Source organism: Mustela lutreola, chromosome 2 (assembly GCF_030435805.1).
Source record: "Mustela lutreola isolate mMusLut2 chromosome 2, mMusLut2.pri, whole genome shotgun sequence".
Lineage (NCBI taxonomy): Eukaryota > Metazoa > Chordata > Mammalia > Carnivora > Mustelidae > Mustela > Mustela lutreola.
Genome location: NC_081291.1, coordinates 178,453,252 through 178,477,197, shown reverse-complemented (window position 1 = coordinate 178,477,197; position 23,946 = coordinate 178,453,252). Strand labels below are relative to the sequence as shown.

Here is a 23,946-nt window from a genome sequence, read left to right as displayed (position 1 = left end):
CATATACTCTTATCTGGACAAAATGACAAGACGGAAAAATTCAACACAAAAAAAAGAACAAGAGGCAGTACCGAAGGCTAGGGACCTAATCAATACAGACATTGGTAATATGTCAGATCTAGAGTTCAGAATGACAATTCTCAAGGTTCTAGCCGGGCTCGAAAAAGGCATGGAAGATATTAGAGAAACCCTCTCGAGAGATATAAAAGCCCTTTCTGGAGAAATAAAAGAACTAAAATCTAACCAAGTTGAAATCAAAAAAGCTATTAATGAGGTGCAATCAAAAATGGAGGCTCTCACTGCTAGGATAAATGAGGCAGAAGAAAGAATTAGAGATATAGAAGACCAAATGACAGAGAATAAAGAAGCTGAGCAAAAGAGGGACAAACAGCTACTGGATCACGAGGGGAGAATTCGAGAGATAAGTGACAACACAAGACGAAACAACATTAGAATAATTGGGATTCCAGAAGAAGAAGAAAGAGAGAGGGGAGCAGAAGGTATACTGGAGAGAATTATTGGGGAGAATTTCCCCAATATGGCAAAGGGAACGAGCATCAAAATTCAGGAGGTTCAGAGAACGCCCCTCAAAATCAATAAGAATAGGCCCACACCCCGTCACCTAATAGTAAAATTTACAAGTCTCAGTGACAAAGAGAAAATCCTGAAAGCAGCCCGGGAAAAGAAGTCTGTAACATACAATGGTAAGAATATTAGGTTGGCATCTGACTTATCCACAGAGACCTGGCAGGGCAGAAAGAGCTGGCATGATATTTTCAGAGCACTAAACGAGAAAAACATGCAGCCAAGAATACTATATCCAGCTAGGCTATAATTGAAAATAGAAGGAGAGATTAAAAGCTTCCAGGACAAACAAAAACTGAAAGAATTTGCAAACACCAAACCAGCTCTACAGGAAATCTTGAAAGGGGTCCTCTAAGCAAAGAGAGAGCCTACAAGTGGTAGATCAGAAAGGAACAGAGACCATATACAGTAACAGTCACCTTACAGGCAAAACAATGGCACTAAATTCATATCTCTCAATAGTTACCCTGAATGTTAATGGGCTAAATGCCCCTGTCAAAAGACACAGGGTATCAGAATGGATAAAAAAACAAAACCCATCTATATGTTGCCTCCAAGAAACTCATTTTAAGCCCGAAGACACCTCCAGATTTAAAGTGAGGGGGTGGAAAAGAATTTACCATGCTAATGGACATCAGAAGAAAGCAGGAGTGGCAATCCTTATATCAGATCAATTAGATTTTAAGCCAAAGACTATAATAAGAGATGAGGAAGGACACTATATCATACTCAAAGGGTCTGTCCAACAAGAAATTTTAACAATTTTAAATATCTATGCCCCCAACGTGGGAGCAGCCAACTATATAAACCAATTAATAACAAAATCAAAGAAACACATCAACAATAATACAATAATAGTAGGGGACTTTAACACTCCCCTCACTAAAATGGACAGATCATCCAAGCAAAAGATCAGCAAGGAAATAAAGGCCTTAAACGACACACTGGACCAGATGGGCATCACAGATATATTCAGAACATTTCATCCCAAAGCAACAGAATACACATTCTTCTCTAGTGCACATGGAACATTCTCCAGAATAGATCACATCCTCGGTCCTAAATCAGGACTCAACCGGTATCAAAAGATTGGGATCATTCCCTGCATATTTTCAGCCCACAATGCTCTAAAGCTAGAACTCAACCACAAAAGGAAGTTTGGAAAGAACCCAAATACATGGAGACTAAACAGCATCCTTCTAAAGAATGAATGGGTCAACCGGGAAATTAAAGAAGAATTGAAAAAAATCATGGAAACAAATGATAATGAAAATACAACGGTTCAAAATCTGTGGGACACAACAAAGGCAGTCCTGAGAGGAAAATATATAGCGGTACAAGCCTTTCTCAAGAAACAAGAAAGGTCTCAGGTACACAACCTAACCCTACACCTAAAGGAGCTGGAGAAAGAACAAGAAAGAAACCCTAAGCCCAGCAGGAGAAGAGAAATCATAAAGATCAGAGCAGAAATCAATGAAATAGAAACCAAAAAAACAATAGAGCAAATCAACGAAACTAGGAGCTGGTTCTTTGAAAGACTTAATAAAATTGATAAACCCCTGGCCCGACTTATCAAAAAGAAAAGAGAAAGGACCCAAATAAATAAAATCATGAACGAAAGAGGAGAGATCACAACTAACACCAAAGAAATACAAACTATTATAAGAACATACTATGAGCAACTCTACGCCAACAAATTTGACAATCTGGAAGAAATGGATGCATTCCTAGAAACATATAAACTACCACAACTGAACCAGGATGAAATAGAAAGCCTGAACAGACCCACAACCAGTAAGGAGATTGAAACACTCATTAAAAATCTCCAAACAAACAAAAGCCCAGGGCCAGACGGCTTCCCGGGGGAATTCTACCAAACATTTAAAGAAGAACTAATTCCTATTCTCCTGAAACTGTTCCAAACAATAGAAATGGAAGGAAAACTTCCAAACTCATTTTATGAGGCCAGCATCACCTTGAACCCAAAACCAGACAAGGATCCCATCAAAAAAGAGAGCTATAGACCAATAACCTTGATGAATACAGATGCGAAAATACTCAACAAAATACTAGCCAATAGGATTCAACAGTACATTCAAAAGATTATTCACCACGACCAAGTGGGATTTATTCCAGGGCTGCAAGGTTGGTTCAACATCCACAAATCAGTCAATGTGATACAACACATCAATAAAAGAAAGAACAAGAACCATATGATACTCTCCAGAGATGCTGAAAAATCATTTGACAAAGTACAGCATCCCTTCCTGATCAAAACTCTTCAAAGTGTAGGGATAGAGGGCACATACCTCAATATCATCAAAGCCATCTATGAAAAACCCACCGCAAATATCATTCTGAATGGAGAAAAACTGAAAGCTTTTCCGCTAAGGTCAGGAACATGGCAGGGATGTCCATTATCACCACTGCTATTCAACATAGTACTAGAGGTCCTAGCCTCAGCAATCAGACAACAAAAGGAAATTAAAGGCATCCAAATCGGCAAAGAAGAAGTCAAATTATCACTCTTCGCAGATGATATGATACTATATGTGGAAAACCCAAAAGACTCCACTCCAAAACTGCTAGAACTTATACAGGAATTCAGTAAAGTGTCAGGATATAAAATCAATGCACAGAAATCAGTTGCATTTCTCTACACCAACAGCAAGACTGAAGAAAGAGAAATTAAGGAGTCAATCCCATTTACAATTGCATCCAAAACCATAAGATACCTAGGAATAAACCTAACCAAAGAGACACAGAATCTATACTCGGAAAACTATAAAGTACTCATGAAAGAAATTGAGGAAGACACAAAGAAATGGAAAAATGCTCCATGCTCCTGGATTGGAAGAATAAATATTGTGAAAATGTCTATGCTACCTAAAGCAATCTACACATTTAATGCAATTCCTATCAAAGTATCATCCATCTTTTTCAAAGAAATGGAACAAATAATTCTAAAATTTATATGGAACCAGAAAAGACCTCGAATAGCCAAAGGGATATTTAAAAAGAAAGCCAACGTTAGTGGCATCACATTTCCGGACTTCAAGCTCTATTACAAAGCTGTCATCATCAAGACAGCATGGTACTGGCACAAAAACAGACACATAGATCAATGGAACAGAATAGAGAGCCCAGAAATAGACCCTCAACTCTATGGTCAACTAATCTTCGACAAAGCAGGAAAGAATGTCCAATGGAAAAAAGACAGCCTCTTCAATAAATGGTGCTGGGAAAATTGGACAGCCACATGCAGAAAAATGAAATTGGACATTTCCTTACACCACACATGAAAATAGACTCAAAATGGATGACCGACCTCAATGTGAGAAAGGAATCCATCAAAATCCTTGAGGAGAACACAGGCAGCACCCTCTTTGACCTCAGCCACAGCTACATCTTCCTAGGAACAACGCAAAAGGCAAGGGAAGCAAGGGCAAAAATGAACTATTGGGATTTCATCAAGATCAAAAGCTTTTGCACAGCAAAGGAAACAGTTAACAAAATCTAAAGACAACTGACAGAATGGGAGAAGATATTTGCAAACGACATATCAGATAAAGGACTAGTGTCCAGAATCTATAAAGAACTTAGCAAACTCAACACCCAAAGAACAAAGAATCCAATCAAGAAATGGGCAGAGGACATGAACAGACATTTCTGCAAAGAAGACATCTAGATGGCCAACAGACACATGAAAAAGTGCTCCATATCACTCGGCATCAGGGAAATACAAATCAAAACCACAATGAGATATCACCTCACACCAGTCAGAATGGCTAAAATTAACAAGTCAGGAAATGACAGATGCTGGCGAGGATGCGGAGAAAGGGGCACCCTCTTACACTGTTGGTGGGAATGCAAGCTGGTGCAGCCACTCTGGAAAACAGCATGGAGGTTCCTCAAAATGTTGAAAATAGAACTGCCCTATGACCCAGCAATTGCACTATTGGGTATTTACCCTAAAGATACAAACGTAGTGATCCAAAGGGGCACGTGCACCCGAATGTTTATAGCAGCAAAGTCCACAATAGCCAAACTACGTAAAGAATCTAGATGTCCATCAACAGATGAATGGATCAAGAAGATGTGGTATATATACACAATGGAATACTATGCAGCCATCAAAAGAAATGAAATCTTGCCATTTGCGACAACATGGATGGAACTAGAGCGTATCATGCTTAGCGAAATAAGTCAAGCAGAGAAAGACAACTATCATATGATCTCCCTGATATGAGGAAGTGGTGATGCAACATGGGGGCTTATGTGGGTAGGAGAAGAATCAATGAAACAAGATGCGATTGGGAGGGAGACAAACCATAAGTGACTCTTAATCTCACAAAACAAACTGAGGGTTGCTGGGGGGAGGGGGTTTGGGAGAAGGGGGTGGGATTATGGACATTGGGGAAGGTATGTGCTTTGGTGAGTGCTGTGAAGTGTGTAAACCTGGTGATTCACAGACCTGTACCCCTGGGGATAAAAACAAATGTTTATAAAAAATAAAAATAAAAAAATAAAAAAAAATAAAAAGCATCTTTAAAGAACAAAACTACAACATTCCAAAAATAACAGGATTATGCAAAAATAATTCTAAAAGGGAAGTTTACAGTAATAAAAGTGTACATTAAAAAAGATCTACCCAACATTAAATTTCAAAGAATTAGAAAAAGAAAAAAAATTAACCGCAAAGTTAGGAAAAGGAAGGAAATAGTAAAGATTAGAGCAGAAATAAATAAAAGACACTAAATGGCAATAGAAAAGATCAATAAGATTGAGTTTGTTTTCTGAAAGATGAACGAGATCAAAAAACCTTCAACTCTATTAAGAGAAAGAGAAAGGACTTAAAGTTCTAAATGAAAGAGGAGACATTATGGCTGACACTACAAATATACAAAGAATCATAAGAAGCTATGAGGAACAATTATAAGGAAGCAAACTGAATAACATAAACTGATGGATAAATTTCTAGAAACATACAATCTACCAAGCCTTAACCATTAAGAAACAGAAAATGTAGACTAACCAATAACAAGTAAGAAGATATAATCAGTAATCAAAAATCTCTGAATAAAGAAAAGCTCAAGAATGGGTGTTTTCACTGGGGAAGTCTACCAAACACTTAATGGATTAATGTCAGTTCTCAAATACTTCCAAAAAGGAAAAGAATATGTTCAAACTCATATTTTAAAGAATTACCTTGATATCAAAGTCAGATAATAATACTAAAAGAAAAGAAAACTATAAGATAATATCCCTAATGAATGTATATGTAAAAATATACAACAAAATTCTAGCAAACTTAACAGGATCCATTAAAAGGATCATATATCATGATCAAGTAGGATTTATCCCTTGTATACAAGGATGGTTCAACATACATAAATCAATAAATGTGATATACCACATTAAAAGAATGAAAGATAAAGATCATATGATTATTCAATAGATGCAGAAAAAGCATTTGACAAAATTCAACATCCTTTCATAATAACAGCTCTCAACACATTGAATATAGAAGTAGCATATCTCAACATAATAAAAGCTATATACAACAATCTCACAGCTAACATTCCAAGCGACAGTGAAGAGCTGAAATTTACCTTCAAAAATCAGGAAAAACACAAAGTTGCCATTCCAACCATTTCTATTCACCATAGTACTAGAAATTAGAAATCCTTGCACAGTAATTAGATTTAAAGAAAAAAATGAATAAAGAGGAAAGGAGGAAGTAAAATTGTCCTTGTTTGCAGATAGCATAATCTTTTTTTTTTAATTTATTTTTTATTTATTTTCAGCATAACAGTCTTATATGTAGAAAACTCTTAAGGACTCCACCAAAACAGTTAGAAGTCATCAACAAATTAAAGTTGCAGGATAACAAAAATCAACATACAAATATCAGTTGTGTTTCTATTCACCAACAACAAAATAGCTGATAGAGAAAGAAAATAATACTATTTACAATATTATTGAAAACTAATAAAATACTTGGGAATAAATTGAACCAAGAAGGTGAAAAATTTGTACACTGAAAACTGTAAGACATTGATGAGAGAAACTGGAAAATATGCAGATAGATGGAATAATAGCTTGTGCTCATAGATTGGAAGAATTAATATTGTTAATATGTCTATGCTACCAAGAGTCATCTAGAGATGCAATGCTTATAAAAAATCCACTGACATTTTTCATAAAAAGAAAAAGGAACCATAAAATTTGTATGCAACCACAAAAGAATCCAAATGTTAAAGTAACCTTGTGAAAGAACAACAAAATGGGAAAGATCAGACTTTCTGATTTCAAACTAAAAATCTATAATAATCTAAACAGTATGGAACTGGCATAAAAATGGTTACATAAATCAATGAAACAGAATTGAAAGCCCAGATAAAAAATCACACATAAGCAGTCAATTAATATTTGAAAAAGGAGTCAAGATCTTTTCAGTAAACAATGCTAGGAAAATTGGATATTCCCATGCAAAAGAGTAAAATTTAATCATTACCTTACACAACTCACAAAAATTGAGACCAAATGAATTAGAGATCTAAGACCCTAAACCATAAGTCTCCTTAAAAAAAAAAAAAAAATTCTTGATTGTGGTCTTGGTCAATGATATTTTGAACATAATGTCAAAAAGCACAAGCAACAAAAGCAGAAATAAACATTACTTTCATCTAAACAGCTTCTGCATAGCAAAAGAAATGATCAGCAAAATGAAAAGGGAAACTATGGAAAAGAAGCCAGTAATAATAATCTGATTAAAAATGGACAGAGGTCCTGAATAGACTTTTTCCAAAGAAAATATACAGATAGCCAACAAGTCAATGAAAAAGATGCTCATGGTTGCCTGGGTAGCTCAGTGAGTTAAGCCTCTGCCTTCAGCTCAGGTCATGATCTTGGGGTCCTGGGATTGAGCCCTAACTGAGCTCTCTGCTCAGCAAGGAACCTGCTTTTCCCTCTCTCTGTGCCTGTCTCTCTGTCTACTTGTGATCTCTCTCTCTCCGTCAAATAGGTAAATAAAATCTTTTTTAAAAAAAAAAGAAAAAGAAAAAGATGCTCATCATAAGAAAAAAGCAAATCAAAACCACAATTAGATATCACCTCACAACTATCAGAATGATTATTTTCTGGGGACAAGAAATAAGTTTTGGTGAGGATATGGAGAAAAGGAAATTTGGTGCACTATTTGTAAGAATGTAAACTGGTACAGCCACTATGGAAAACAGTATAAAAGTTTCTCAAAAAATTAAAAGTAGAACTCCATCTGATCCAGCAGTCCCATATCTGGGTACATATCCAAAGAAAATGAACTGACTATCCTGAAAATATAACTTCATCCCCATGTTTATTGAAACATTACTCACAATAGTCAAGATATGCAAACACCCTAAGTGTTCATCAACAGATGAAGAAAATGTGGTATATGTGTACACATACACCTGTATACATGTACAGACACATGCATACATACATATGATGGAATATTACTCAGCCATAAAAAAGAAGAGGGTCCTGCTATTTTTGACAACATAGATAGACCTTGAGGACATTATTCCAAGTGAAATAGGTCAGACAGAGAGAGACATTTAAAAAGTTGCTGATTTTAGGAGTCATATATTTTTCTGCTAATAAAAGACAAGTGTTCTAAATTTGCTGCTCCATTCTCTGATGATAAGACCCTATTCAACAAGTATTTTAGAAGTCATTAACATCTTTATTTTGTCCTTTGATATAAATGTGATGTTTAAGCAGAAAGCAATTGTTTTTCAAAAGGAAATCAAGCACTACTGAGAATTTTGAAGACATATTTGGGATGTGTCCACATATCTTGATATGATTTTGTAGGTAAAAATTATATGAGCAGCATGTTAATTTTTTTCATGTCTGCATATATTATTTTAAAATCTTGGAAATGGAATTTTATCACCTACATGAAAATATTCCAAAGAAGCTCAGTGATGTTTGATTTATCTTAAACATAAAGAAAAACTGAGCACATTCTCATTAGTTTGCAAGAGCAGATGATTACAAGGGAATATGGTAACTTACTAGGTAAATACTGGGAAAATCCTTTTAAAAATTAGCAGTTAGCTTTCAAAACAGAAACCCATCATTTTGTAAATGTATTCAAGGATGCACTCTTTACAACAAATGTATATTTGTGAGGAAATGAGGATCTAATACAAATCCAAAGACTCCTGGGGGGATGGGGGGACAGTAATGTAGAAATAGAAAATGTTATCACAGAAGCCTGATGAGAGAGTTTGAGTGTGGTCAAGAGTTCCATATAATATAGTTAGTTAATTAAGATAATAATAATTGACAAATGTGCTTTGGATTGGGTGACTAGGAAATGAGTTTGGTCTTGATGAGAGATCAGTGTCATCAAAATATAGGGGGAAGATGTAGAACCAGTTACCACCTGAACCTCCAATTCCTCTTCTTATCCTAGCATGCACCTAGACTCTGGTTACTTGCCCTGTCTCATTCTGCATTCCTTAAATATGCCTATACATTGAAACTCCCATGATTTTACCTTTAATTATGCTCTCCTTTCAGCCTATAAATCCTTACCACACATTTTCTGCTTATTGAAATCTAATATATCTCTCAAGAAACATCATTCTCAAGAAATGTCATTTCTTTGTAACGTTTTTCTCTTAGTCCTCTAAGTTACTTCCTCTTTTGTATTCCCATATATTGCTTATAGATCTTTGGGGTTTTTTTAATATTAAAAAATATACATGCTCTATATACATTTTCTTTTTTTTAAAGATTTTATTTATTTGACAGTGAGAGCTCAGAAGTAGACAGAGAGGGAGGCAGAGAGAAAGGGGGAAAAGCAGGCTCCCCACTGAGTAGAGAGCCCAATGTGGGGCTCGATCCCAGGACCCTGGGATCATGACCTGAGCCAAAGGCAGAGGCTTAACCCACTGGGCCACCCAGATGCCCCACTATATACATTTTTGTAAGTGATTTTACTCTCTGAATTAGCAGCTCCATGAGGGCAGGATTATTTCTTACTTATCTATGATGTTTCTTTCCCAACCCTACTCCTATTGTGAGTTTCTCTCTAATCAATGCTGACTCAGTGACTTGTTCATTGTAATTATCACTTAATAAATGTTGAATTTCATTTAAATTTTGTAAACATTTTAATAAACATTCTTTGAAGGCCACTATTATCTGTTATATATACTAAGATATGCATAATGTGAAAAGTCAGAAAGAAAATTAATCCACCTGAGAATAAACAAGATTTTCACATGAAGAAGAGCTGGCCAAACATACAAGGGAAGCACAGGTAAGAACTCTTTGTGTTACAAAGACAGTAAGCATTTTGCAGATCAGTCAGTTGAAGATGTCTTCATGGAGGGAATCAGACCTCCTATAAAGACAAAATAAGACTTGGGTAGAGGAATAAGTCAAAGAGGGCATTTTAGATAAGAAGTAGATTCTGAGTAAATATTCTAAGTTATGATGTAGCTCTAGTGCTTCAATGAATTGAGAAGTGATTGGTATGTTTCTGGAGATAGATTCTTAAAGGTGAATGGTAGAAAATTAAGTCATAGGTATTATAAACCTAGTGTATGAAGTCCTTGAAATACTGAGATAAGGGACAAAAATTTGGTTTGAGAGTAAAGAAGAGCTAAAAACATTTCCAGTCCATAAGAGCATGTGTACAATAGAAAAAGATATTTATAGAAAACCAATTAAAAAGTGCTCTTAATCTGTAAGAGGGAAATGAAACAGTACAATATCAGAGTTGTTTCAGAGGATGAATCTATAGGATTCGGTCAGATTAATCAAAGGGAATGAAGAAGACTGCAACTTTGGTATATATCACATTTTTGCCTCTTTTCTATAAATCCTAATCTCTCTCCTAATCTTGGTTTAACTCCCACTTCTTCCATAATTAATCAACATGAATTATTTTTCTCTTCACTATTGTTTTCAAATAAAGAACACTTGAGAGAGAGACAGAGGAAGAGACTGTGCAAAAAAATCCAAAATATACTTAGGCTAACTTTAGTAAAAGCCTTTTGATCTAACTTCAGAATTCCAAAGGATATCCATCTTTAATTGATGCCTTTTGGTTTACCTCTGTTTTGGGAACCATATCTCTCAGGCTAAGAGTCTTTACCGAAATACCCAGATGCTAGTGCCAAGGAATCCCTCTAGAATCAATGGAGAACTTTAACTTTACCCTAAGGCTAACATAATTATTGTCACTGACCTACTGGTAGAGTGTGCTAGATCATAATTTATTCCCAAATGCTTTAAAGACCAAGATATTTATTCTTAATTTCTGTAATAACAAATATCACATGGCCAGTCAGCTACTATAAAATGTTTGTCAGTGAACTCAAAATATGAGAATTGATTTCTAACTTATTTAGAATATTAAAATGCAGAAATACACATTTCACTAAAATACATCAGCATTTTAATTGGTAATACATTTTATCTATTTAATAACTAAATTTTTGGTTTGTCTCTAAATTGAAGATACTATGTAAAGCCATAATGAGACACAGTAAAGTGGATCATTCTGACCTATTCTGAGTTCAAAAGTACCATTGTGTTATCAATAAATATACAGGTAAGGGTATAAATGATTCTGTAATATAATCCTGAGAGATAGAATAAAATTGATTTTTATTTCAGCTGGATAATTTACATTTTAAATTAAGGGAGAGAAAATGAACTTTCATTCATTATTATTCTAATTCAGTATCTTCTATATAAAATAGTGATTATAGAAAACTAACCTAGATTCCACACATTTTTTCAGTTGATTCACCATTAGGTGTTACTAAAACAATGATAAAAAGCTGTATTTGAATACTTTTACTGTTTTTCCAAAACATTATAATTCTGAAAGTTTTTTACAGTGTTATAGACCTAAAATATCAAAGGCAAACTTATTTTATTCATTTGATTACAATCCTCTAGTGATAAAACTCCAGAAAGCCTTACCATACTATGTGAGTAAATAGAAAAAATAGGATATTAAATTCAATGTAGAGAAGGATAAGAAATAGAAGACTAACCAAAATGTGGTTTTGGAACAATATACTAAGAAGTTACAGGCTCTTCTCCAAAATTGTCTAATTGAAAAATGGTGAGGCCATAGACTTATAGCAATTTTTGGAAGAAAAGTATTTTATCATTCTTTAAAACCAAAGTTTCTTTTTATATTGTGTTTGCTAACCTATACTAAATATAAATTTAGTGATCATTGAATTTTAATAAATCTGTAGTGGATTAGGAGTAAATAATGAGTTTATAAACACAAATAATCATATAACAAAGGTAGAATCTTTATGGGATTCAAAAAAACAAGAACATTGGTTTCTACAGAAGTATAAAAGAATACAAGATAGGTATTTATCATGAGGAAGATAAACATTCTGAATGAAAACTTGGTAGTCAAATCTCGTTAGATATGCATGTAAGACACTTAAAACTAGAACGTATTTGGATAAATTAATAATTAAGAATAATAATTTATTGGAGTGTATCATAACCTCTATAGGAATAGGATCTAGAATGTATTGAAATAAATACAAAAACAGTATCAAAATTAACTTACTAAGAAAATTTTAAATGTTCTATATTTTTACCCCATTTTAGAGACTGAATAGGTATTAAAATATCCTTTGGTAAGCTTCTCCATGAAAGAATACTAAGCTAGAGAAATCATTTTTTAAAACCCACTGTGATTCCATGAAATTTTAAAAATAATACACTTAGACATTTAAAAGGTCTAAAGTAACTTTTTTCCAAACATTACATCAACCCAATAGGATAGTAGTTAAAATGTGTCTATTATTTTATTTTCTTGGAGAAAATGACACCATAAGAAAATGTCTTCTAATTTTGGAAATGCTAAATTATATATACTGACCAGGAAATCGTACATTAACATTGGATAATTTATGCAGAAAATACCTTTCTGCCATGGAAATTCACACAGTCATTTTTAGATGATCACTGTGTATATAATCTCTTATACTTTTCTTCTTGTATTCTGACCTACAGTGCGTGTGCTAGTTTGTTAAAAACAGCATAGGATGATTTAAAAACAGCTTCTTTCTTTTTGTACATGCAAAAATGAGAGGGGAGAATAAACACAAATTTAGGATTTCATTTTTCTATTATTTCTATCTCAGCTGAGAAGCCAGGAATGTCTAAGGAGAATCAATCCTTGACAACAGAGTTTATCCTCATAGGATTTACAGATCAGCCAGTAATGAAGATTCTTCTGTTTTTGGTGTTTGTTGCCATTTATTTGATCACTATGGTGGGGAATCTTGGCCTGGTGGTATTGATTTTTATGGAGCGTCGTCTTTACACACCAATGTATATCTTCCTGGGCAACCTGGCTCTGATGGATTCCTGTTGTTCCTGTGCTGTTACCCCCAAAATGTTGGAGGACTTCTTTTCAAAGGACAGAATGATTTCCCTTTATGAATGCATGGCACAGTTTTATTTTCTCTGCTTTGCTGAAACTTCAGATTGCTTTCTACTGGCAGCAATGGCCTATGATCGCTATGTGGCCATATGCAACCCACTGCAGTACCACACCATGATGTCAAAGAAACTCTGCATTCACATGGCTATAGGGATCTTCATAACTAGTAATCTGCATTCCATGATCCATGTAGGGCTTTTATTAAGGTTAACTTTCTGCAGGTCTAATCAAATTGATCACTTTTTTTGTGATATTCTTCCACTCTATAGACTCTCCTGTACTGACCCTTATATCAATGAACTAATGATCTATATTTTTTCAATGCCAATTCAAATCATCACCATTGCCATTGTCTTTGTCTCTTATATCTGCATCATTTCCACCATTTTCAAAATGAAGTCCAAAGAAGGGAGAGGTAAAGCTTTTTCTACCTGCGCATCCCACTTTCTATCTGTTTCAATATTTTACATTTGTCTTCTCATGTATATTCGACCTTTTGAAGAAGGGGACAAAGATATACCAGTGGCAGTTTTTTATACAATAGTAATTCCTTTATTAAACCCTTTTATTTATAGTCTAAGAAACAAGGAGGTTCTAAGTGCTCTTAAAAAACATATGAGGAATAATAATATTGTTAAAAAACTTCGTCTTCCATGGAAAATTGATTTTGATTTATAAAAATGTTTTATAAAGAAGGGACAAATAAAAAGAAAACTGTTTTTATATAAAATATTTATCTCTAAATCATTAGACTGTTTTGCTCAAAGATATATGGATATAATTTCAAAATTGTTTGGCAAATCTTACTGCAAATTCCACAATTATCAGAGCAAATCATGAGAACACTCAATGGTAACTTTCATTACCAACTCTTATTACCATCTCTGAATTGTGTCAGGCTGTTATTCCAAACCTTAATAAACCAACATAGCATCAAATTTAAATGTCTAAATGTGTAGAAAAGTCACCCTGATTTATCTTGTTTAATTAATGGAAGATATTATATCTGGTCCTATTATACTGTTTGAAACATTTAAAATTTCCTAACAGGGAAATAAAATGATAATTTTCATTTCAAAAACTGACATGGGAGACATATGTCAGTAAGTCTGGGGGGAGAGAGGTTAAAATAATGAAGTCTGATCTAGATAAGACTCCAAGAATGAGCAAAAATGGAATGATAAGGAACACTCATAGTCAAACACACATTTTATAGAATAATTAACAATGAATTATAACAAATTGGCTACAGTAGATTAAGATCCACTTTAACACATAGTATGACTAAGGTTCTTTTTTATTTAAAGGGGTCAATCATATAATGTATTACGAATATAGAACAGCAACATAAATAGTAAATACTCAATAAGCATTTAAAAATATTTTAATTAAGGTACTGCTGCATTTTTTAATATTTTGAGTAAGAGTAAAATGTAATACTACTTTATGTGTTTATTGGTCATTTTTACTTCTACAAATTATCTGATCATTTTTTCTTTAAGTCTCAATTTTCCTCATTTATTTGTAACACTCATTACAGACAAAAGATATTAAAATGTAACTATCTGTGGCTAATAATTTCTGTGTGTTAAGATTATTTTAATATATGTGTTATTTATAAATGATAAATATAATCTTATATACTCACATTTATTAATTTTTATCTTATGCAATCCCTTACATGCTTTGTTTAGAATTTTTTTAATCTGACATCTACTATTAACCAATATTTTTTCTTCTAGCTCCTACCCTTTTTCCTCTACTTCCTCCTCATCGTTCATTTTTTTAATAGTTAAACTTTTTGCACTAAGCTCTTAATTCTTCCTGGAGTTTATTTAGTATATAGCATGAATTGAGGATATGACTCTATTTGACTTCTTCTTTCAAAAATAATACACAGATTAAGTTACTCAAATAAATATCCAAGGAAGACTTCTTTAGAAACCTGGCAAAATAATTCTAAACTTTTTCTAGAAAATTAATAACCGACAAACAGACTTGATGTATCATGTATTAAAATATATAATGAACTTCCAATAACTAAAACAACTTGGTTTTAAATCAGGAATCAGTGACTAGATCAATGGAAATTGATTATCCAAAAGTAAACTTTCATGTAAAATAAGAACATCATAAATAGATCAGTAAAGAAAAATTATTTAATGAATAGTCCTAGGTTAATTGATTAACCATTCATCTTTTCCACTGTGTTAACTGTATAAGTTCCATCTCATTCAGAGGTATTATATAAACATAATTAATATTTTTTCTTTTTTCATACCTCAAATTTTTATATATAGCACTTTTACTCAACTGGGATTAACGTCATAATGTGAAGTGAGAATTAAAGTTTTATTTTTTCATGGCTAATCAGTACTGCTAAAAGTATTTATTAACTAACTCTTCCTCACTCACTGATTTTTTTTTATGCCTCCTTTTTTGTTCCTACACTCACATGCACATATATAAACTAAGTCTATTTCTAGTCTACCTAGTTTGCACAACAAAAACAAGAGAGCTCTGGCCCCTATATTGACATTGCAGAAGGGAAGACAGGCTTTTTTTTTTTTTTTTAAGAGTAATTAAACTAAATTGCAATAAGTAGCAGGATTGGGACTCTTCTGCCTCTACCCATAGTTGAAATGATAGGATTGAAAAAGACTCAGCTGTAAGATTCTTTATTCTAGTATTTCTATTATTTTTATATGATTTCATCTATTTTTATGGATTTTTAAAAAGATTTATGTATGCATGTATGTTATGTATGTTTGTATATATTTATTTATTTGACAGAGAGAGAGAGAGCACAGTGTGGGGGGGGTGAGCAGCAGAGGGAGAGGGAAAATCAGCTCCCTGCTGAGCAGGGAGCCTGATGCAGGGCTCTATCCCAGAACCCAGAGATCGTGAGCAAAGGCAGATGCTTAATCCACTGGCCCACCCAGGTACCTCTATTTTTATGGCTTTAATTTCATTAATATGAAGGTGACCCAAAATGCATATTCCCAGCCTGACATCTTCCCTAATCTCCAAACTTATTCAATTGCTAAGCAGGATTTGAAGTAATTTGAATATTTCAAAGACATCTCAAATTTAACATGTTCAAAAGGCCACTCTAATTTGCCTATAAACATGGATATCCCTGGTCTTCTCTATCTTGATGGAGCATCCTCCAACTAGTTGGGCAAAGAAGAAATCTTGCATCTCTCTCTGCTTTCACATGTAACATCTCACACAATCTATCAGTTCTATCTCAGAAATATACCCTGACATGTGTCCACATCCTTCCATTTATAGTAATTCTCACACACTATGCTTCTATCATCTCTCACTGAATAATATTAGTGGCTTCAGCTCTCACTGCTGTTAGTCCTTTTATTTCATTTTAATTTTCATTCAGGAACCAATTTAAAAAATAGTATCACAAAATGCATTCCAAAGACTACAGTCTTCTGCCCACATGACCTTGTGATTTTCTTTATTTTCTGTAGCAACTGGTTGTGATATTAAAAGAAAACAAAACCCAAACTCTCAGATGGAGTTGTGCATGTAGAAGTTTGTTGGAGAATGCTCTCAGGCTCCATAATTATTGATGGATTGAAGGAAGTAACATTGGACAGAAGGTTGAGTTGACTATAGTCACAACAAAGACCTTAGCCAATCTGGTGAAGAAGTAGGGATTTGGGTTCTCCCATCAAAGTTTCCACGCCTAAGGCAGGGACCTGGAATTTACACTTTCCATGGAACAGTCATTAACAGTATTTAGCAGCAATACATCTTGGCTTGCCCCAATATACCAAGCTAATTATCTAAGAACCAACATGGCTGCTGACGTCGACAAGTGAGATGAGGACAAGAGATCAGTGCAATGGTGGAGGATGACACAGAGGTCTGGGTTACCTATTTGGGCAACCTATTGTATTCTCAGGCTCTGTTCATGCCAGATGCTTGCATGTGCCTTTCTCATCTTCTAGTGAATTACTCCTAGGCCTGCTCAATCTTATACTTACTTGTCTGACTTATACTTATTTGTCTGTCCAGCTCATGAAGGCAATTCTGGCCTCTTGGTCATGTGATGTCCCAAGGTTAGAATCTCTTCCTCTAGCAAGGTTCATAGCACAACCGGAAGTTATTTTTTGAATATTTTATAATTCTCTCCTAACGAGAATAAAGTCTCTCTGTGAAACCAAAAGGGTGTATGTTATGGTTCTCCTATCCCAGTTTTCCATAAACTCTAATATTGGATATTCTATATCCAGTTTATTTCCATAAACTCCAACTCAGGTATTTCTAATACTATTGGTCTGCTCAGTCAGTGTTAATCTGCTGAAGAAAGCTTTCTGGTTCTGAGACCCACTCAAAGCTTGCATTCTTTTCCCATTTGAGCAGATCTATCTGTGTATAGTAACTTTTCAACTTTGTAAGACATTAAGAGATGTTTGGAAATAAATTCAAGCAAGTGTTTGAATTGCTGTATCACAGTGCTAAGCTATAATTTAAATAATCCATAAGTCACATTTTTCTGAATATGATTATTGATTAATAATAGTGTTAGTGGGGAGTAAACAATGTGTTAAATCTATGAATACATAAAACTAAACATTTTAATACCATTTCTTTAGTCTAATTCTTTTTGAATTCCTCTTCTCATGTTTTATAGTACATAGTAATTTAGTATATGGGTACATCTATCTAATTTGTAGGTAAGAATATATATATTTAGAACATACTACCAGTGATCTTATTAATATGAATGTTCACCAAATGCTTTGAAATATTTTCTCTAGTGAAGACATCAGCAGATGAAAGATAGGTGAAAACTCAAGAAAAGATGAGATAATGTGGGGAAAACTTTAAAATGAAAGAAGAGGGAGGTCAAGGATACAATCGAAAAGAAGCATCATTCTTTCTGGGCAAAGAGGGAAACACGACTGAGTGTCAACACTTAGATGGAACAATCAAGAGGACAAAGGCAGAGAGGGTTACCAAAAGAAGACATAGAAGACTGCATAGTACAAAACCTATATTTGGTTAGGAATATAATTAAATACTCCTTAGAATGATGGCCAAATGTAATATATGCATTTAATTAAATATTTCAATTAGATTTACACCCTATAAAGTAACTTCACATGTACTATTTCATTTGATCATTGTGACATTCTGTGAAGTATGTGCTAAAACTATCCCCATTCCACCAGTGAGTAAATTCTGATTCTGAAAAAAAAATAAATAAAATAAAATAATTAAATATTCTTCAGGGCTGACATTTAAAGTTGGTTGTGACCTTAGAGAGAGAAGGTTTTAGTGAATTGGCAGGGCAGAGAAAATAAATGGGAAGGATTCAAATAAGACAATTTCCAATCTATTTTCCTATTCTTTTTATATTACCTATTGTGTCTCCTTGTTATCATGTACAATAAACTTCAGCAACTCTAGTTTATTGTCCTTTTTTAAAAAAATTAGATCTGACTCCTCTTAAAGTCCAGCTTCTATACATGGTTCCCTCAGTCTACTGCTTTTCCTCATATTCTTCTCCAATTCTTATCCTGCTTATCCTGTAAAGTTATCTGAAATTATACTTCCTCTGGGAAGCCTTCCTTTCTTCTTCCGGGTCACCATTCATTTCCCTCACTATATTTTTACATAACATGTTCACATTTCTTTTATATTACAGCCTAAATTGCAAACTAGTTCACAATGTAAGTGCCTTTCTTTCTGTCCACTAGATGATGACCTTCTTGTCAGGAGTCACATATAAAAACTAAGAACTTATCTCCACCATTGCCACATCCTGTGCACATACTTCTCATAGTCTTTTCCAATACCCTTCATGTTGAAAGTACTTGATAAAAGTTATGCAGAATGGAAATGTTAGCAGTTAGTGCAGCAAGATCTAGCTCAGTTTGTTGTCAGTTTCTCAAAAAGATGCATGACATGATTGGTGACTTAATATGCAGTCAAGACTTTTACAGTCAAGACACATATGAGTCACACTTGATACAGTGGTGAATGCATTATAAAAGCAGTTAGGTACCATGTAAATCAAGAAAAGAAAATATCAATTCTGTTTAAGGACCTAGGAATGTCCTCATGAAGGAGATCTGATTTGAGCTCAAGGACAAGTAGTTTTGAGATGGAAGGAAAGAGAGAAGGAGATTTAGATGAGGGAAATATAGTAAGTTAATTAGTTGAAGCACAGAAGAGCAATGAAGGGATGCACATGACCAAGTGCCCTGACCTAAGAGGAAGAAAGGAAGGGGATAGATAAGACAACTGACTGTGGAGTATCTGGAATACAAAAAAAAAAAAAAAAAATAGAATTCGGTTTAAAAACTAATAAGAGACCATTGCAAATTCCTGGGCAGTAGAGTATCACTTTTTTAATTCATTTAACAAATATATGTTAAGCACTACAAAGTACCACTATTGAAGGCTTTAGAAATGAAGAAATGATAATTGTCTTTCTCTGACTTATCTCACTTAGCATAATACCCTCTAGTTCCATCCACGTCGTGGCAAATGGCAAGATTTCGGGGTTTTTATGGCTGCATAGTATTCCATATGATCTCTCTGATATGATGAAATGGAGAGAGAAATAGGGGGTTGTGGGGGGAGGGGAGGGGAGAAAATGAGACAAGATGGGACGGGAGATGGAGACTAACCTTAAGAGACTCTTAATCTCAGGAAACAAACTGAGGGCTGCTGGGGGGTGGGGGGGGATAGGGTGAATGGGTTATGACATTGGGGAGAATATGTGCTATGGTGAGTGCTGTGAATTGTGTAAAACTGGTGATTCACAGACCTGTGCCCCTGAAGCAAATAATACATTATATGATAATAAAATAAAAAAAGAAAAAGAAAAGAAAAAGAAATTAAGGAATGAATGTCACAGAGAAATCCCTTCCATGTTATGTCTATAGCAAATGGTGGCAGTGGAAACAAGGGACTGCTTATAGACCTGATCTACGTATGGTATTTTTATTAAATATACAGTATATCTATGTGATTAGTAGAGTGAAGGGGGAAAACAGGGTAAGAGAGATAAAGGAATTGGGGTGAATTGAAAAGAACAGAGGACAACTCAGCAAATCATATGTGGGGCTAAAGGGTAACAGCAACATTTCCATGAGGGTTTTGCAATACATGGGAAAAAATTCAACTCAGAGTGAAGGTGTTGATGAGCCAGCTAACCCTACTACAACTTTTGGTCTCCTCTCTAAATGCTCATCATCTTTCATAAACCCTATTAATCTCCAGTAACTGTCCAAACTGACCTGAGACTCTCTTTTGCTCATTTTATGTTTATATGCACAGGATAATGAACAGAATTCTAAAAATGATGTCAGTTACATAAGAATCAGCAAGATAATATCAAATGACTTGTGACTTTAACTAAGATCATTTATTTTAACCTCATTGTCTCACAGGTTATCTTTAATATGTCACAGAGTTAATATGTTTTGAGTACTGAATCTCCCCATAGAAATCCGCTGTCATTGTAGGGAAGTCCCATAAGCATTTGATGGAAAGTTTAATTTTGCATTGTAAGGAACATAATTATTGACACTGAACTATTAGTAGTCTTCCAGATTTACATTCTTTTAATCCCAAATGTTTTTGAGACCAGAATTTATATCCTGAAATTTTACAAGACTTAACACCATTTAAAAAAAAAGGCAATGTGATGTTATAAAACTCTTCAACATTCAGGTAAAGAAGTATTCAAATTTATCTTTACCTTTACTATTAGCACCCATAATTATTTATTTATCTGAATTAGGTAGCATTTTTTCATTGTTCCCAGATTTCAACTTCTCACCTTTCTAGGTTTCCTACAACTGAAATTTATAGTAAATTAGCATGAGATTTAAACTGAGTCCATGCTGATCTTTTCTGATTATAAGGTAAATTTTCAAAACATACAGGTAAGAATACAGCTTAATTCTGTTAAATAATCCAGAAAGTACATTGAAAGTTACTTCTAAGACAGCTGAATAATTAAATGGTTTATATTTAATATTTTAAGACAAGAAAATAAAACATTCAACCTGTGCCTTCATTTTGATGTTTCAATTATGGAAAAATAAACACATTTTGACCATAGAATTCACATAATTAGATTGGTCAATATATCCTAATGGATCACTAAGTAATGATAAAAGATAGTCTTTGAAAGAAAACAAATTTTGTCCTCAAAAATCATATTTTTTAACCTTTTTTTGTGTATACTCATTTGACAGAGAGAGAGACAGAGAGTGCAAGGAAGGGGAGAGGTAGTGGGAGAGGAAGAAGCAGACTCACCACTGAGCTGGGAGCCAGACATGGGACTCAATCCCAGGACCTGGATGTCATGACCTGACCCAAAGGCAGATGCTTAATCATCTGAGCCACCCAGGAGCCCCATCTCAAAAATCATATTAAGATTTAAGGTTTTCCCCCTTTGCTAAGTGTTACAAAACTAAAATATACAGGCAAGCAGGCAAGCTTATTTTTTTTAGCTTTTAAAGTACTGTGATATTCTTCAGAAAATCTTATATATAAGTTTCTTAGGAAATAGGAAAATAGTAGACGGGTTAATTTGGATTAGAGAATGATACAAAATGTTTTTAATGATAAATTTTGAAGAATTTCCTTCTGTAGGCCATCCTATAGGATAAGCAGTCTCAATTTTCAGAAACCAAAGCTGCCACTAAGGATCAGTGGTAGTATACTGACAAGTTCACCTATCTCAGGTGTTTGAAGCTAGGGCTGGAATCAATACTTTTTTCTCTATAGTATTAAATAACTCTTACTATAAGTATAGGTCATAGCTTAACGCAAATGTCTACAATAATAAAGAAACTTTATGTGCATATATGAGGGGGAAAAGCCACGTAGATTATACACAAGCAACTCTAGATTGTGTTGGGTATCTAGGATATGCTTGAGAATCCGGGAAGTAAAAATCAATGTGGTCTGGAGAATGTAGTTTAAACTTTCCTAAGTAGCATTATATGTATGCATAAACATTATATGTAATTATTATATGTATGGTTTACATAAAGAAAGAAGGGATGTAGAAATCTGGGCAAAGATCAACAGGAATGATGGCATGGACAGAGCTAATATCAGGGAAAGGGATGAAAAGAGGTGAAAATATATAGATATTTATTTCACTGGATATTCCAAGTAATTTTGTCTGAAGGTGAAGATCCCATTTTTAATCCTTTGTGATCTTCATACAATTCCTAAGATATAAATTTAATATCTGTTGAATGTTATTTTCAAGCATTCACTCCCCTGGGAGAGTATATGAAAGCTTTTTGCTCAGTTAAAAACTGTGTATATATGAAAATGGATTGTAAATTTAAGGATCTTTAATACAAAAACTGGCACTGAAATATTTTCCAACAATGAACTAAATATAGGAATGATAAATTTACACTAATCATGCATGAATTCATAAAGATAAACCTTATCCACTGTAAGCATTCTTCTTGAAATTACAAAAATATTCATGGGAATACTGATTTACAGAGCAGAGGTTATAAAGCTGGCATTTTAGGGGAATGTGTGTGCCTGTATCAAGAGATACTAAGGGAAGTTTAAAGAAGCTCCTCTCTTTGTTGTAAAAGAAAAATTTGGAAGGAAATTTATGCATACTTTAAATTAGAATCTTATAACTCCAGAATTCCTATCTCAACAGAGAAGGTGGACATGACTGAGGATAACTACTCCTTGACCACTGAATTTATCCTCATAGGATTTACAGATCACCCAGAGTTGAAGAGCCTCCTGTTTGTGGTGTTTCTCACTATCTATGTGATCACTATGGTAGGGAATCTTGGTCTGGTGGCATTGATTTTTATGGAGCATCATCTTCACACACCAATGTACATCTTCCTGGGCAACCTGGCTCTGATGGATTCCTGTTGTTCCTGTGCCATTACCCCCAAAATGTTAGAGAACTTCTTTTCAAAGGACAGAACGATTTCCCTTTATGAATGCATGGCACAGTTTTATTTTCTCTGCTATGCTGGAACTGCAGAATGCTTTCTCCTGGCAGCAATGGCCTATGATCGCTATGTGGCCATATGCAACCCACTGCAGTACCACACCATGATGTCAAAGAAACTCTGCATTCAGATGACCACAGGGGTCTACGTAGCTGGAAACCTTCATTCCATGATTCATATAGGATTTCTCTTTAGGTTAACTTTCTGTGGGTCAAACCAAATTAATCACTTTTTTTGTGATGTTCTTCCATTATACAGACTTTCCTGTGTTGACCCTTATGTCAATGAAATGGTACTATTTATCTTTTCAGGCTCAATTCAAGTCTTCACTATTGCCAATGTCTTAATATCTTACCTCTACATTCTCTTTACTATTTTCAAAATGAAATCCAAAGAGGGAAGAGGCAAATCCTTATCTACTTGTGCGTCTCACTTTCTCTCTGTCTCAATATTCTATGGTTCTCTTCTGTTTGTGTACCTTCACCCACATTCAGTTAAAGAAGCTTATGAAGATATACCTGGTGCTGTTTTTTATACTCTAGTGATCCCTTTATTAAATCCTCTTATTTATAGTCTGAGAAATAAGGAAGTAATAAAAGCTATGAAAAAATCATAAAGAATATTTTATAACATTCTAAAAGAAATATCTTCTGTGGAAAATTAACTTAAATTTGAAAATAATTTTTTAAATCATGGAATGTTGAGAAAGTAGAAGAGAGCCACTTTGTACATAAAATATTCAATTACTAATACATGATAGTATAGAAGTCAAATTACTAAGTTCATCAAGGAGAGATTCTGCTACAATGTTTTCCAAAATCTAAGCCACTACCTTCCAGTATAATGAACTAAGTAATTTTTCTTCAGGTAACA

At 34.1% G+C, this 23,946-nt stretch overlaps 2 protein-coding genes across 2 annotated transcripts; both read left to right on the top strand.

The window, feature by feature from the left end:
- The first annotated feature begins 12,790 nt into the window (after positions 1–12,790).
- LOC131825640 (olfactory receptor Olfr180-like) lies at positions 12,791–13,756 on the top strand. The gene has a single exon (XM_059165075.1). It carries the CDS (start codon positions 12,791–12,793, stop codon positions 13,754–13,756), a length of 966 nt encoding a protein of 321 aa, XP_059021058.1.
- Positions 13,757–22,774: 9,018 nt separating this feature from the next.
- On the top strand, positions 22,775–23,689 carry LOC131825929 (olfactory receptor 5K1-like). The gene has a single exon (XM_059165254.1). It carries the CDS (start codon positions 22,775–22,777, stop codon positions 23,687–23,689), a length of 915 nt encoding a protein of 304 aa, XP_059021237.1.
- Positions 23,690–23,946: the final 257 nt, after the last annotated feature.

What these genes read in the sequence shown, in the direction of transcription:
- LOC131825929 (XM_059165254.1), top strand. Translation starts at nt 22,775, where the DNA reads ATGACTGAGGATAACTACTCCTTGACCACTGAATTTATCCTCATAGGA.
- LOC131825640 (XM_059165075.1), top strand. Translation starts at nt 12,791, where the DNA reads ATGTCTAAGGAGAATCAATCCTTGACAACAGAGTTTATCCTCATAGGA.